Genomic DNA, 17,035 nt, shown 5'->3' with positions numbered 1-17,035 from the left:
ATCATGACCTGAGCCGAAATCAAGAGTCAGATGCCTAACTGACTGAGCCACCCAGGCTCCCCACATTTGATCCTTTCAAGAGTGAGGGAAAGTACTCTTTTTCAGGTGAGGAAACAGGTCTGGGGAGGGTAGATTACTTTCCACATCTTGAGCCTGGAAAGCCCAGGTGGTCTTGTCATTGCCCACTCACGTAATAGACTGAGTTATTTTTCAATCCCTACCCACCCCCATTCCAGAGGTAGGTGATTAAAGTGGCACTAACCCTGCTTTCACTAAAGTACAGGTCTCTTGCTACCACAGTGCTGCTCCCTCACCAGATGGAATATTTCCCAACCCACCTCTTTCTTAAAATCCTGTTCTGAAGTGTGTTTCCCAGCACCGCCAAGCAGTTGACTCAATTTCAACACTGTCTCCCTAGAGGTAGCATCAGACCGCACAGGTTAAGGGCTCAATCCCACAAGACCGCCCCCACTTCAGACACCAGTCCCAAGTCCATGTTGTTGCCTATGCTTCTGCCCAACTGGCTCTTAATCAGTGGTTCCTACGACCCCCTTCTCGGGTTCATTTAATTTGCTAGAGCCGCTCTCAGAATTCAGAGAAAGAGTTTACTTACTTGATTACCATTTCGTTTTAAAAGGGTAGAACTCAGGAACACGGCAGATGGAAGAAATGCTGAGAATGAGGTATCGGGACGTGGCGTGGAACCCCCATAGCCTGTCCGGGGGGGACCACCCTCCCTGAAGCTCTATGAGTTCACCACCCTGAAGCTCTCTCAGCCCTGTGATTCGGTCTATAGGCATGACTGGTGAAACCATTGGCCACTGGTGACTGAACTCCATCTCTGGCCCCTCCCTTCCCCAGAAGTTGGGGGCAGGACTGAAAGTTCAGACCTTCTGATGAGCTGGTTGGTTCCCCTTGGAACTAGCCCCCCATCCTTAGTGTACCAGGGACCTTCCCAAAGTCACCTCATTAACATAAATTCCGGTGTGGTTGAAAGGGACTCATTATGAATAACAAGACATTCCTTTTACCTTACTGGCTCTGGAGCTATTTCGGGAACCAGTGACAAAAGACCAAATACTACTGGTCTTATTATGTTGGGGAATTCCCAGGGTGTTATAAACTCCGTGCCAGAAACAGGACAAAGACCAAATACATAGTCTTATCATAAATCACAATATCACACGTGTGGTGGGCCTTCTTCCCTGATGGAAAGGACTTTAGATTGCAAGCTAAGAAATCTGACTTGGTCTCAGCCCCACCCCCTCAGATGTTTGAGCTGATGTCTTCCCTCAAGGCTTCTTTGTCTTTACAAGGAAGGTACTGGCCTAAACCTGGGAGTTTGTTTTTCTAGGACATAAATGTCCGGTGACATTTCCTTGTAGGCTTTCTTGTTGGGTGGCCTACTTCCCACTACCTTAGCTGTAACTCGACTCCCGCTCCTGCATTCTGGGAATCATGTTGGGATGAGGGGTGATTGATGCTATTATAGTGATAACCATGAATCTGTTCTAGTGTATCAGAAAAGTGAGTAATGTGAAGTGTAAGGCCTTTTATCAGTAGCAACAGTTCGCTTGAGCACCTCCTAGTGACTGTATCAGGGCCTGGCGTTGGAGGAGCGGGTCCAGAGCACGTCCACCCTGGCTGGCATGCCAGCGCGGAGCCCTCAGCCTGCAGACAGTGTGCCAACGTAGCCAGTTTAAACTAGAAAAGTCCTGTAGTCACCAAGTTGTAAAACCTTGGTCTTTCGAGTCAGAAAAAAAAGGTGAAGGAATCTCTGAAGAAAATAAGACAATCTCCCAATGGTTGGTCATTCTGTGGGATGTTACTTAATACTAACTTCTTTGCAGGGCCTGGGCCTGAGGGCAGATCCAAAGATGCAGAGAGACTTAGGTTAGAGGTGAAGACATCCTTGTCCTACAAGACTCAAGTGCATTACTCCCTTGTCCACCACATATGCCACACTGGGTCTGTAGATTTCTAACCTGAGTTAGAAAAGAATCAGCCTGACTGACACATCTGAGATCTGGTTTTGGCTGAAAATTTAGAATGGACCCTCTCTCACCATGTTTCTTTACAGTCTTCTGGTTTTGTTATTAATAGATTCATAACCACCCAGAGATCAGAAAATACAGCCCTTGGATTGATAGCATTTGCAAGACTTTTAGTTGTGTTTTTTTTTTTTAATTTATTTATTTAGTGTGTGTGTGTGTGTGTGTGTGTGTGTGTGTGTGTGTGTGTGAGAGAGAGAGAGAGAGAGAGAGAGAGAGAGAGAGAATCCCAAGCAATCTCCATGCTGTCATTGCAGAGCCCAGTGAGTGGCTCAAGTTCCCCAACTGCAAGATCATGACCTGAGCAGAAACCAAGAGTCAGACGCTTAGCTGACTGAGCCACCCTGGCACCCCACCAGACATTTTAGCTGAGACACAGGATGCTAACGATCTTTGAGGGAAAAGGTTGGGGGAATGGGGACTGTGCCGTGGAGTGAGGTCCACTTTGTCCTTAACTGGACCCTGGATTTTCTGTCTGGTCCTATAGATCATTGTCACTGAAAAGAGGAGGGTTTGGAGAAGACTTTAAGCAAAGTATTTGTGCCTTACACGGGAACACGGGAGCTGGCTTGCTTCCTGTCTCAGCACCAGCAGCTGTCAAAGTGCAGGGCTTTCCATACAGAATGAACAAGGCCCTGGGAGAGACACTGTCCGGGAGGGAGCAGCTGACAGTCAGTACAAGCCCTCAGCCTGTTATCTATTTGAGAAGAAATTGTTGCTGCCCAATATTACCAGCATCCCATGAAACTGTGCATGGAACACTACAACTAAAAGTTTAACAGGAGAGTCAAACCTTGACAACAGTATTTAGATGTGCCGTCACGAACCTAAGATGTCCAAGCTGCGTGGGTAGGAATTGTGGTCATAAAAGAGAGAGGCTGTGACGTATGAAATTTGATGTGGACAAATAAGTAATAACTTGCTGATGGTCTTAGATCTTCCTGGTAGAAAAGAAAAGAAATGATCACTTGAAAATAATTTCAATAAAAATTAAAATGGGGGAAATTGGAGATCGTTTATCTTTAAAAAGTTGTTCAGGGGCGCCTGGGTGGCTCAGTCAGTTAAGCGTCCGACTTCGGCTCAGGTCATGATCTCACGGTTTGTGGGTTCGAGCCCCGCATCGGGCTCTGTGCTGATAGCTCAGAGCCTGGAGCCTGTTTCGGATTCTGTGTCTCCTTCTCTCTCTGCCCCTCCCCCACTCGTGCTCTGTCTCCTTCTGTCTCAAAAATAAATAAACATTTAAAAAAATTTTTTTAAGTTGTTTATAAAAAAATAACTCAAGGGACTATGTTTGATTCATGGAGTGCAGCTCAGAAGATTCTCAACCAAAATCTCCAATAATTGGGCACAGTTCTGGTAAAACTCCTTGGCTGTCTAAGCAGTCCAGACTTCCTTGGGAGGGGGACGGCAGGGTCATGACGCCCTGTGTTTGCCTGGTGTAGTAGAACAGCTGTTCCTGTCAGTGGCATATGGCCAAGGCGTGCGTGGCATTTGGGAGGGCTCCAGAGGGCCACCCTGCTGCTCCACACTCTCAGGGGACAGCTGCCTGAGCCGCAGGGAGGCAAGGTGCCACCTGGTTATGGGTGGTCGAGGAGGTACGGCTCTATGCCTTCCTCCCACAGGTGATCAGCCTTGTGGTTTGGAGCTAGTAAGGAGGAAGGGTATTAAACACTTTGTTACTCAGAGACTGATTATTTGTTTGCCTGGATTTTATTCCTCCCTATCACTGCTGCCCACTAGAGCCCCTGGGGAAAGGATCTAAATGGAGGAGAAATCGGGTCTAGGGTGTATCCAGATTGTAATTCTCCATGTTGATTCTGACCCCCACATGACTGTAGCCATCTGCGGTTTCTGTGTTTATTGTGGACGTGCTTGGTTTGGAGGAGACATTTCACACCGTTTTCCTGTCTTTCAGGTTTCAAGTGCCCCATTTGTTCCAAGTCTGTGGCTTCTGATGAGATGGAAATGCACTTTATAATGTGTCTGAGCAAACCTCGCCTCTCCTACAATGGTAAGGGCTTGGCCGGGGGCGGGGGAGTCTCCAACTGAGGGTCTTCCCGAGTTCGAGTGGTTCTGGGCAACCTTTGCACCCCCCTTTCTGGCGGGAATGCCTGCGTGGTGTTGAGGAATCCCACTTTTGAAGGCGTCTCGGTGCACCAGCTGGAGAGGCAGCCGAGTGGAGCAGGAAGGCGGCCCAGGGGTCAGGCCCGTGGCACCCAGAAGTCTCTTGGGTGCCCAGGCCTTCTGCCCCCTTAGTTCCTTGCACCTCAGGTTGGGAGATGCGGCCTTTGCCCATTTACACACCTGAGGGCAGAGGGCTTGGAGGGGACACCACCTCTCCTTGGGGAAGGGGACGTCTGTGCTGCTGGTGTGCACGGAGTGCTTAAGCCTTGGCGTCCACAGCAGAATACATTCACCAAGTGGACACCCTTCAGGGATTCAAAATGCTGACCTGCCACCTGGTCGCTCCACCAAGGCCCCACTGCTTCCTGCTTCAGAGCCGAGCAGTGAATACAACAGGTAGAATCGCCAGGCCAGGCCAGGCCATTCCTAATGTGGTGCCTCTGTGGACAGTGAGCATCAGCGTCTGCCTCCATCACTGACTGACTGGACAGTCTGAGAGGCAAGAGCTTAGCAGAGGTTTAGTTTCCAGGTCCATGAAATGGAGCTGTCAGTAACCTGGCTGTGAGGATTCTGTCAGAACAAAGTAAGATATTCACACCTAAAACCCGTCAATACAGAGCCTGACCTGTGGTCAGTGCTCAGGAAGTTACAGCTGGCATTGATCGGAGACAGTCACCCTCAAAGATGTGAGCCCATCCATGGGTTGGTTGCCTTTCATTTTCCAGAGTGGACTGACCTCTGTGTAGTGCTGGGTGCTGTGGGCTTCCACCCTGTGTTCACTCTCGTGTGCTTAGTCCGGTCCTCAAACCGTGTTCATCAGAGAACTGCGCCTTCTGCAAGGCACTAGATCTGAGGGGGGTGTGCTCCGGCCCCATCACGGGGCTACTTCTGGGGTTAAAGTCATAGCGGTGCTCGGGACAAGTTCTGTGATTTCTCAGAGCCTGTGGACTGGATGAGAGGTGAGCCTCTGATCGCTTGAACCCCCTCCTGACGATGAAGGTTTCCTGAGTAGATTCTCCTTACAGAGCGGTCCTTGGGCTCCTGGCTCCACACAGCATTAGCCCAGCAGGCCTGATGATTCCAGATTGTTCCCTCGAGGTAAATCTGACAAATCTGACATTCGTTCTCCTATAAACACACCCTACTGTTCTCTTATCTCTGATTTACTTGCTCAGCAGAAAGATCTTGAGTACATGTGGGCAGGCCGGTTATCTGCTCAGTCTGGTCGTATTTGCTCAGGTCAGAGGACCAGCCGCAGGGAACGTTGTGGCCCCACCTCTGCCCCCAGCATTTCCTTCCCCTTCATCTGCTACCTGGTGCCCAGGAAGCCCTTCTTCTTCCCTGTGGACAGCCTCTCACTGTCCCTAGACACTGACCGCTGCCACATCTCTGAAACTTGTCATGTGAGCTCTGGGATTCCTGTCAGACTCGTCAGCATACGTTCCTTAAAGGATGTTCCAGCTCTCTTTGTCATGTTCCTCGTCTCTGCCTGGGACCATGGAGGGAGCCGAGTCTTCTCCCGTGGCCCACAGCCCTCCCCAGGCATGGCCCAGAAACTGTGTTCACTTATTCTCCGCATGTGCAGAGCCCTCATGAAGACCGCTTTTTGTCCTGTGGGTTGCTGGGGAGAGTTCTCTGTAGACACTGCCTTGCTGTCATAAGAACACAAAGCAGCCTCAGAGTGGGTTCCACGCGAGAGGACTGGGCTCTTGATGTCATCAGGGAGAACTTTGCAAGGGCAGCTGTGGAGGACAGAGTGCTCTTGGGGCCACCTGAGTGAGAAGTACCCACATGCCCCATTAGGAGAACAGGAAAGGCGAGAGACTTGTAAGTGCCCGGTGCTGCCTGGAGCTCTCCTCCTTGCCCACAGCCACAGGGAAGGGGCCCTTGTCCCTCTCCCCTCACTTCCACAGGAGAGCCAGCTTGGCAGCCCAGCCTGAGCACAAGCCACCCGCAGAAGCCACACTCAGAGTCAGAGTCCCCTTAGAAGAAGAGGAAGTTGACCAACCAGCGTGAGACCCAACTACAGCTGTTCTCAGTTCTGTTCCATTTTCCACTCCTCCTCTAATTGAAGGGCTGCCTCTTCAGGATGTGAGTGTGTGTGTGTGTGTGTGTGTGTGTGTGTGTGTGTGTGTGTGTGTGTAAACTAGAGGCTCAAGCACCTCCTTTACAAAAGTCAACCCTTTACCACCAGAGGCAAGGAGAGGCATGTTGTGTCTGGTCCTTTCAGTGGAATTTGACTTAAGGGGATGGAGAGGTTTCAGAAATGGCAGGCTGGCCTCTCTGTGTGCACTTAATGCCTGATAGCCAGTCTCTGTGTTTTGTGAAGACATCTAAACCTTCCAGATAAGAGAAGGCATTTGCCACTGGGGATATGTATGTGGAGTGGGAGTCTCCAGAACTTGTCTAGGGCCTATTCTAGCTCACACAGAGCACAGGCATTTCAGGGACCGTAGGCCAAAGTCCCAGGTCAGGACATCTGGGTGTTTACTTTGGTTTTGGCAATAACCTGTTTTATGCCTGATCTCTCATCATCCCCACCAACTTCACTTTATCTTTTCTATTCAAAAGAAATGTGAGAAGACTTCTTTACGTTCTTTAATCTGTGAAGTATAGAGCTCTCAGAATCTTCTGGAAAGTAGGCAAGATGAGGCTTTCTTAGTGAATAGAGAGAAAAGTGCTGTTTCCTTTTGAAGATTCACCAGAACTCCTGGTCACTCCCCTGGAGATTTCTCGTGTGTATACACACACACACACACACACACACACACACACACACACACACTTTCCGTAATTGCTGGCACTAATTGGGGAAATTTCTAGAAAATTTGCAGCGGTTATGTAAGATGAAATTTAGTTAACCACCAAAGGAAAAAAAGTAGAAACCTCCTAAATGAGGCAGATAGAAAGTAGTATTTTTCTTATTATGAGGGTTGGCCTGAGCTGTGGATTGGAAAGCCTCCAGTAGCGGCCTGCCAGATTAAAAAAAAAAAATTAGGAAAGGCAAGACTAAATTAACTGGTTCACCCAGTGCTCAAGAGAAATGTGCAGGCCAGTAACTGGTGCTCCCAGGGCCAGCACCTGGCTAGGAAGGCTTGTGAGTAGTTGCCCCATGCTGAGGGTATAGGATGGGTGCAGGGCCCCAGAGCACTGAATGTTCCATCCTTCTCCTCATCCACGGGTGGCTCTGAGCTCAGGACCCCTGGGAGATGAGGGAGGAATTGGGGGGACCCACTTTTGTGGATAAATGCAGTGAGCTTGAATGGCCCTTTAATTTCTCTCTATGTGCAACATCTATTTGTGGTTCTGAGACCAGGGAACTCACCCTCAAGAATATGCACTCAAGGAGCTCCTGGGTGGCTCAGTTAAACATTCGACTCTCGATTTCAGCTCAGGTCATGACAATCTCATGATTCTTGGGTTCGAGTCCCACATTGGGCTCTGTGCTGGTGGCACGGAGCCCACTTGGGATTCTCTGTCTCCCTCTCTCTCTGCCCCTCCCTGCTTGCGCGCTCCCTCTCTCTCAAAATAAATAAATAAACATTAGAGAAAAAAAAAGAATATGCACTTAAATTTTGACCTTCACATTGCTCAGCTAGCAGTACGAGCCTTGAGATTGGATGGGGCACTTGATTTTGCTATGAACAAAATAGAACCATAATACTGTCGGGGGCGTGACAGATGGCCAGCTGTCAGTGGAAAGTTTAGGGGGCCCACATTCCAAGACTAGCCAGGAGTCCTTGGCCCTGGTAGATTCTGGGGGGTTTCAGGTTCCTTTGCCAGCAGTGTTAAGGAGAGCTTGGTTGCTATCAAAATAGCTTCAGGAGATTGTCTCCCCTCAGCTTTCTTTCTTCTCTTTCTTTCTTCTTCTGGACCCATGCTCTGCTTCTAAGGTCCTAACAACCCTCTTCCCTCCTCTCCGCCAAAAGTCATTGCCCCCGACTTTAGGGCTCTTAAAATGCTGCATGCCACACAAAGTTTCTTTAATGGAGAGGGAATCTGACTCCCTAAAAAGGCAGGAATGCCTCCTTCGAGTTTACCCCAAGGCAGCAGACTTGTGTAAATGGTGCTTATCTGGCCTGTGTCCCTGCTGAGAGCCTGTGGTTGGCATGGAAATGCCTTTTCTTAGGCCTGGGGGAGCCAGGTCCTGGCCTTTGAGTGTGCCCAGCCCAGTGGGGCACTGGCAGTGTCTACCGTTAGATGCTTCGGCAGTGCCGGACTCGGAGGTGTCGGTCCTGGTGCCCCTCCTACAGGAAGAGGGCTGGTGACCGGAGGGCCACTGGGAGAGCGGGGAACCCGTGGGCAGGAGACCCACAGGGCTTACCGCAGTGGGGAAATCAGAATCGGGTAGTTCCAGAAGAGACTTGAGCTGGGTCGCCGTGGGGAGCCTCAGTAGGGATGAAGCCCTCCGGGCGCAAGCTTTATTGGCTGCCCCCTCTTGGCCACCATCATTGCAGCCCAGCCCACCAGAACAACTGGAGTGTGCCCCACAGTCTGGGCGTTGGGGTGGGGATGCCACTGCTGGGAGGGGAACCCTCTGCTCCAAGTTTCCCCTTTTCCTGGAGATTCCCCAAGAAGGGAGCCGGCGAAACCGGCGCCGATGGCACTGCTCCTCCCTGTCCCCCAGGAGACTGGGCCAGCAGCTCTGCCCTTGTTGAGGAGACCAGGCTCTGCTGCACCTGGGCAGGAAATGAGGCCAGGAGGTGGGGCCAGTGTCTCTGCGTCATTTGCTAAGGGTTCTCCCTCTGGCTCCTACCTTCCTTTCCACCAGGGCTTTGACTGCCATTAAGCACCAGAGAAAATGCATTATGTATCGTCCTGCTCTCAGCTGCTGGCTCCGAGCTGCACCAACTTCAGCTCTCCCTCCAGGCTGCCAGCAGAAAGGGATCAGTAGCTATTTGGGCCTTCCTGCCCCCTCCATGCCGCCAGACCAGCCGTTCGGGCAGTCCCTTGGGGAACGTAGAGCCAGCACTCCACGGGGCAGCCAAGCCCCACATGGCAGCCCTACACCTAGGTTCCTCCACCACCCCCCCCCCACCCCGCCGGAGCCCCTGCATGCACACAGTCACAAGAAGAGGAAGATCTGAAGTTGTGGGTGAGATGGGTGGTGTTTTCCTGCCCCAAGGGAAGAGACTCCATCACCTGGTCTTTTAAGGAAGGGAGGTAAGGTGGCCACGTGGAACTTGTCTTGGGAGTCATGGCCACTTACCAGCTGCATGAGCTGATCCAGAGACTCCCTTAGGGTCTTTAGGACTCATTGAGATGTTTCTGTGAAGTTCTGGCATACAGCTGGCCCCAAAGAAATGAAGCCTCCTTTTCTCCTCCGCCTACATCTTGCTTTGACAAATAGCAGCTGTCAGAGTGCCCCTCTACCCCGTATCTCAAGGCAGGAGTAGAAGTATGCAGCCACTCCCCAACCCCAGTCCCTGCCCTGGTGTCACGCTCTCCCACTGTGGTGCCAGAGAGCTTTGCCTCTCGTTTGGCTCCCTGATCCATTTGGACGGACAGATATTGGCATCACTTAGCACCACTCCCACTCAGACCAGACACTTCTAAACTCCCTCTTGGGCAGTGACACTGGCTTTGCACAGGGCATCAGGGACTTGGTGGGGCAGGGAGTGGAGGGGGGGTGGGGGGGGTTGTCGGGAGCCAATAAGAAAAAGGCAGAAAGCACAGCTTCATTCCTGTTTTCTCATCAACCAGCATCAGTTGAGGCCCCTCCTCTGGGGACATCAAAGGACGTTTGTGTCCCTGGTGGCCTCAGTTTGTGCCAGGCCCAGGGTCCTCGGCTTTGTGCCTCGAGGCTCCTGACAGCAGGCAGCAGCCTCCCACAAGAAGTGTATGGAAGACTTGGAGGAGCTATTTGATAGCCAACCGTCAGCCCTAGCCATTTTCACTCCCCTGCTGAGCTCCCACGAACATCTGGGGGCTGCTGACTCCAGGGCCCCAGGGATTGGGACAGGAAGTTTTACTCAACCTGCTCAGGCCTGTGGCCGGATCTGTGTACCGCCTGCCTTCCGCTGTGGGAAGAATACTGCTCCCTGGGCACCGCGCCGGGTGTGGGTGCCACTGGCTTCCCCAGGCTGTCAGGGCCCCAGCCCTGAGCTCCCCTGTCCCACGGCCTTCCAGGCCTGGTGCTGCAGCCCCAGGCTGGCTGGTGAGGCGCAACACCGCACTGTGTGCGAATGGTAATTGATTGTTTCTAAGAAGATGCATCTGACCTTCATGTGCTCAAGCCGGAGTCCTTGATAAGAAAAGGAACCACCCTGTGCCTCCTATGTCTTCCCCTAGTGACATCCAGTATGAAAAGAGGGGCGAGTCGAGCAAACCTCAGGCCTTCTCTCCATTCCTGGCTCCCTTCCTATATCTCTGTCACCTCTGCTCTGGCCTGGAGCCAGTGCAGGTGGAGAGCACAGCCAGTGGCTCGGGAAGCTTTGGGGACCCAGGGAATTGTAACCTACCCATTGGGCTCACGGCTGGGGTATCAGTCAGTGGGGGGAAATGCAGGGGACACTAATTGGGAATCTGTAACGTTACTGCACCCCAGGGATAGGAATCATCCATAAGTGGGGAGGAAGGGAGGAACCATGAAACGGGGCTGGGGCCCAGACTCACTTTCCCCCTGGGACGCCTGAGGCGGAGAGGGCTCCCAGGAAGGTCCGTGGTAAAACTCTGCCCCCTCAAAGCTAGACTGTTTTCCTTCCCATCTTTATTGGGGTGTTTTCCTCCAGTGTTTTATTATGAAACTATGAAACATACAGCAGAGTTTGAGGGTTTTGCAGTGAACACACAGAGAACCCAGAGTCTGGAGTCTGCGTCTTACGGTACTTGCTCTGTCACACCTCTGTCCACCAGCCCATCCTATCTTTTGATGCATTTCAGAGCCGAATGAAAACACCAGTACTTTTCTTTATTGGCGCTTTTCATTGTAAAAGCAATGCATGTGCAAACAAATTTCAAAATATATAAAGACATTTTTCTTCTAGTCCTCCTTTCCTTCACCATCAGAGTGTATATTCTCCCAGGCGTTTTCTCTGCCAACACAACCAGGTGGATACACACATACATTTCAATATGGAGGGTATCTGGTGCTTTAAGAAATGGGATCCTGCCCTTTTACCGATCTGCCACTTGCCACATTCGGAGTCTGAGGCTTCCCTCCCCTTGGCAGACTGATGATGTGCCATTTGCTTTTTCCGTTCTTGTCACCCTTCAGGTGGGCCTGTGGGTTAACCTGATGTTAACAAAAAGTGACCACAAATTGTCTTGGCCGGGAAGCAGAGGGTGACTTCTGTCACAGCTCAAGTGCACAGGGACTTCAGTATTGACCTGGTCCTATCTTAGGCTTTTTCCTCAGGGTTCTTGGTGGGGAGCTTTGAGGCACCTTAGCCTTCTAGGCCATGAAGAATTCTCGTTTTGAGGGCACCTCAGTGGCTTAGTTAAGCATCCGACTCTTGATCTGAGCTCAGGTCTTGATCTCAGAGTCATGAGGTCAAGCCCCTCATTGGGGTCTGCTCTGGGCATGAACGTACTTTTTAAAAAGGCGGTGGGGGCACCTGGGTGGCTCAATGGGTTAAGCAGCTGACTTCAGCTCAGGTCATGATCTCACGGTTCATGGGTTTGAGCCCCGTGTCGGGCTCTGTGCTGACAGCTCAGAGCCTGGAGCCTGCTTCAGATTCTGTGTTTCCATCTCTCTCTGTCCCTTCCCTGCTCACACTGTCTCTTAAAAATAAATTAAAAAAAAAAAAAAAAGAATCCTTGTTTTCTAGGCCCCACATGTTTTCCTTTCCACCAAAGTCATCAGGGAGCACACAAAAACAGGCGGAGGAGGGCACCAAGCAGAGGGTCCCAGGCCCTGCGCTGCCACTCCCAGGCCCCCATCTCAGGCAAGATGTTTGATTTCTCTGGCTTCTGTATCCTCCTTTGCAGAATGGAAATAACACACATGCCCTGCCTAGCTCATAAGGTGGTGAGGCTCAATTGAACACACACGTACAACCTCAGGATGTATCTCATTTGGTGGTGCTCAAGAACAATTACAATCTTTTAGTAGTGGGGAACTGATCCTGCTTCAGGCTCTTTCTTAACATCCATAACCTCACCCTCTCGGTATTTCTCTTGTGGTTTGGGAAACTTCTGAGTAACCTTTGCTTCCTTCATCTCTTGCACCTGCCTTCCAGATGTTAGAGTTAACCCGGGTTCTGTCTTCGGCCTTCTTAGATGTCAGTCAAATCTCTTTATCCCACATCTACACCCGTCACCCACGTCTCTCCTCTAAACCCCACAGCTAGACTTGAATAGTCTCCCGGAGGTTTCATTAGTTTGTCCAAATGGAGATGCCCGGTCAGCATCCCCTACCCAGCTCTGAACTCACTTGTCCTGCCTGTCCTCCTCCTGGGTCCCCTCTCATAGTGACGAGCACCTGCCACTTGCCTGGCTGTCCTGGTCAGCACACATCATTCCTCCCTTCGTGCCCCCGTGGCTAGTGCAGGCCCTGAATCCATTGCTCCTGCATTGCCGCGTCAGCCTCCGCAGTGGGCCCCCCATCTCTGGGCTCGCTCAGCCCCTTCTCCAGTGGTCAGCAGAGACCAGACGTGATCAGACCGTGTCTCCAGGGCCTCCCAGTGAACCAGATGAAGCCTAGGCACCACAGCAGAACACGAGTCCGTCCCAAGGGAGTTGGTCCCACCTCCCCGTAAGACCCCGCGTCTCTCTGCAGAGGCCATAGCAAGCTTCCTGTGGTTCCCGATGCTCGGGTACTGTTCCCTTTGCCTGGGATGTCCTTCCCTGAACAGTCTCTGCCCTGATAAGGCAGGCATCTGCCATACCCTCACACCTGGGCCTGTGGGCATCGTCAGGCTTCCTAAAAATTCCCGTGCTGTTCGTTTCCATTTTCTTGTCAGCCTCCCCTGTGAGACTAGGACTTCGATCCTGGGACCATGGCTTATTCACTGACTTGCCAGTGCCCAGAATGTCACAGAAATTTAATAAAGGGCTGCCGACTCAGCCATGGTGTCTCCCTATTCTGCCCAGGCCTTTCCAGCTGTGGCTGTGCTAGGGGCCTGTGATGTGCGGTAGCTTCCTTCCATTCATTCTTTTCTGTGGGGGGCCTTTTTCTCCTTTTTAAATTGAATTGCACAACCTAGTAGCGTTCAGGACATTCACAGTGTTGTGCAACCATCATCTCCATCTAGTTACACACATTTTTGGAAGAAAACGCCTGGCACGATTGTACTTTCGTGAGGTATCTAAAATAGAGTCCTTCTCAAAGAGCCAGAGGATAGCGTGGCGGTCGCCAGGGGCTGAGGGATAGGGAGACGGGGCGTCGCCTTTCAGGGGGTGTGGAGTTTCAGTCGTGCCAGATGAAGAAGCTCTGGAGAGCTGGTGCACAGCATTGTGCCTCCAGTTAGCAACAGTGTAGTGCACACTTGAAAGTCTGTTGAGAGGGTAGATCTTGTGGTAAGTGTTCTTACCATCCAAAAGGGAGAAAAAGAAAACCCCTTACCTGTAAAAAAGCCACTCCCCGTCCCCTCCTGCCCCAGCCCCTGATCTGCTTTGTGTCCACATTGGCCTGTCGTGCACATTTCATATCATGGAATCGTTCAGTAGGTGACTTTTTGTGTCTGGCTTCTCAGCAGGGTGTTTTTGCAGTCTGTCCACATTGTGGCCTACCTCGGTTCTTTGCTCCTTTTCACAGCTGAGTAATATTCCATAGTGTAGATGGCCCACGTCTGTTTATCCACTCACCAGTGGTGGGGGGGGGGGGGGGCGGGGGATATGGGCTGATTCCACCTGTTGGCTGTTGTGCACTCACGAGTAGTTGCTGAGCACCTGTCTCTTTCGTTCCCTCTTGCCTCGTACCCGTCACCATGCTTTTCCAAACCAGAACTCCATGCGGCCCCTGGTCTGTGTGTCTGTCTGGGGGATGCTCCGTTCAGGGAAATAGTTTGCCTCTGCTACGTGCCTGCCCCCCTCCCAGCCCTTTTCAGCCTTCATCCTCTGGCCCCTCGTCTGGTGATTAATCCCATTTGTCTTCAGATTATTCATGTGCCGTGTGCGTGTCTTGTCTCTGCAGTACCTTCAGGTCAAGGTACCCTTGGTCTTCTGTGTCGCCCACAGAGCCTTGCCCACTTCAGGGGACCCAGGCGGTCCCAACCAGCTCCTAGACCCCTGCCTGCCTTGCACCACCTGTCTGCTGGCGACTGACCCTCTCCCACTCTCCTCTGTCCTCCCTTTGCAGATGACGTGCTGACTAAAGACGCGGGTGAGTGTGTGATCTGCCTGGAGGAACTGCTTCAGGGGGACACGATAGCCAGGCTGCCCTGCCTGTGCATTTATCACAAAAGGTACTAAAGGGTCGGCAGGGCCAGCTCAGCCCCATCCGAGACCCCAGAGGGCTCCTTCTGTGCAAGTGGGGGAGAGAAGGACGGACCCTCAGCACTAGCCATTCTGTCCCCTTTGGTTGCGGGATGACCTCTCCTCCCTGCCAAAGGCTCTGAGAGGGGTCGAAGCAGAGGCCCGCAGATAGAAGGTCTGAACATGCCAAGTGTAGGGCAGAGCAGGTCTCTGGTCTGATGGCCTGGAGGGTGGGGGCTGACGGGGAGACCCGTGGAGCCCCACAGGTTGGAGGCACTTAGGACCCCACTTGGAAGGTTGATTCGCCATCTGTCTCCTTGAGCCTTATCTTCCTCCGCGGGCCCCTCTCCTCCACGGTGTGAGGACCGTCATCTGTGCCAGAGAGGCAACAGGGAGGGGTGTGCGAGCCGCCCCTGCGCCCGCCCCTTCTCCCCAGAGGGCCAGAGGCAGGAATAGCCACTACCTGTGGGGCCATGGCACTGAAAGCTGCTATAATTAGCGGGGCTGAGATTTGTCCTCAGGCTCCAGTATGATCCTCGTTCTTGTTTCCAGCTGGAAAGAAGACACCTCCTTACCCAAGACAGGAGGACGCTCTGTGCCATCTGCTCTCGGCTCCTTGAGTCCCAGAGCTTCTCCTGACACGCGGGCTTTTCCAAAGCCCGATTCACAGGGCTGTTGGCCACGAGGTGGTTGTGGCGCCTGGTACCCAGACGTGGCCGGTTTATGAGAGGCTCCAGGTCAGGGTGGGGTGAGGGGGTGCTCTTGGCCTGGGCCCAGCACAGATTGCTCCAGTGTCCCCAGAAGGCACCACTCAGAACCAGAAGATAGAAATCTTTGGCTCTGGGGGAGAACGATGCAAATTGTCTACCTGGTTCCTGTCTTTGAAAATTACCCTATGTTGGTACATAAGTCAGAAAGCTGTTTTGGGCAATCTCTGTTACCTGTCTGGTTCAAATGGTCCTTTCTGTGAACATTGGACACCAGGGTTTCACTGTTAGCCTCCTGTCTGGCCCTCCCCAGCAATGTCCCTAAGCTGGAGGGCTGGGCCTCCCCTTCCCACTTCTCTGGAACAGGCTCCGTGCCGTGTGCCCACCACAGCTGACCAAGCTCCGTAGAGCCTTGGGATCTCCTGAAGGTCCCACCAGGGAGGGAGCCTCAGGCTGTCCCTTTGATGGAAGAAGGGGTTCCCGGGACCCCAGTGCCCAGAGCAACGGCCAGCCTGCCGGGTCTTGGTTTCCATCTGCTTGTGCTTTAAGCCCGAGAGATGGTGGGCTCACTGCCCTGCCTGGCCCTCCAGCTCTCACCTTCCCCCTGGTAGCTGTTGCCTCTCTCGGGCCTCCATGTAGGCGAGGCCTTGGTCCCTCTCAGGGCCACACTCGCCGTTTCCTGCCAGCACCCAGATCCGCCCGATCCTGTACCCATCGTGCCGGGCTGATGCCTCGGGCTGAGCCAAGATCCGTCCTGGTTCTCTCCTTCCTGCTTCAAAAAGTGGGTGTATGGGGACACGCTTGTTTTTCCCTGAGGCGCGAGCAAGTGAGATTTAGCAAACTCCTGATCAGAAGCCTGACCCTTGGAGAGCGCCCCGTAAGGAGTGGCTTGGTCCACGGGTAACATGTCTCCCCTTGCCACCTCCCTGCCTCAGTTGCATAGATTCGTGGTTTGAAGTGAACAGATCTTGTCCAGAACATCCTGCGGACTGACCCTGCTGGGCTCGCTTGCTGACTCCTCTCAAAGGTGAGCCTGTGGTTGGGGGTGCTCTGGGCTCAAGGCCGAGGCTCGAGTCACTCTGGGGCCTGGAGGTAGGGGAGCATCTCGTCAGTGGTTCTGTGGGGGGAGGTGATTCTCCAGGAAGGACAGGAAGTACAAACTCCCATGGTTATGAAGGGGAGCTTCAGCAGAACTAGGTTCTTTGGGAAGAGGCCAGTGTGTGCAGACATCTAGAGTGAATCTCCTTGAGGAAGGTTCAGAAAGACCCCCTCGGAAGGTGCCGGGTGGGAGGGGACCGACACTGGGTTCTCACCAGCCCCGCCTTGTGCGTGAGGGGTGGCCCGAGTCAGCCTGCGTCTCGGGGTCTCTGCCTCTTCGGGGACAGGAGTGGACATCAGACTTACTAAACAAGACACCCTGTGGGACGGTGCCCTGTCCTCTGTGGTGCTCATCAGTGATCACCTTAACCGCTGCTCTTCTGCCCACAGGCCACCTCCCTCACGCTCACACACGCACACTGTGCCGCTCACACACAGCCACACTCACACATACTCACACCCACATACTCTCGCCTACCCTCACACACTCATCAGCTTCCAGATGAATCAGCCACAGCAGGCCAGCACGACTACCTTTCCCTCCAGATGTGCACACGTGGTCCCCTGTATAACCGTCCAGTCTGACTGTCCCTTTCTTCCCCAGGGCACCTTGCTTTTCTGCTGACCATCCTCGCCCGTCCCCCATCCCACCTGTCCCTTGCGAGTCCTGGGCTAGCACTTTCTTTTTTTCTGGCAAAC

The 17,035-nt window shown here is 52.7% G+C and overlaps 1 protein-coding gene across 2 annotated transcripts in view; it reads left to right on the top strand.

Annotated features, from left to right (window-relative positions):
• ZNRF1 (zinc and ring finger 1) overlaps positions 1–17,035 on the top strand; it is a 105,160-nt gene that overhangs the window by 86,716 nt on the left and 1,409 nt on the right. For both annotated transcript variants that reach the window (XM_047836437.1, XM_047836438.1), the window contains exons 2-4: positions 3,967–4,062; positions 14,416–14,521; positions 16,174–16,265. In XM_047836437.1, coding sequence (XP_047692393.1) covers positions 3,967–4,062; positions 14,416–14,521; positions 16,174–16,231 — 260 coding nt within the window. In that variant the 3' untranslated portion in view covers positions 16,232–16,265. The remainder of the gene's footprint in view (positions 1–3,966; positions 4,063–14,415; positions 14,522–16,173; positions 16,266–17,035) is intronic.

The sequence above is a fragment of the Prionailurus viverrinus genome, chromosome E2 (genome assembly GCF_022837055.1).
Source record: "Prionailurus viverrinus isolate Anna chromosome E2, UM_Priviv_1.0, whole genome shotgun sequence".
Lineage (NCBI taxonomy): Eukaryota > Metazoa > Chordata > Mammalia > Carnivora > Felidae > Prionailurus > Prionailurus viverrinus.
Note: the sequence above shows the minus strand (reverse complement) of the source record. Positions and strands in the feature narration are given on the sequence as shown.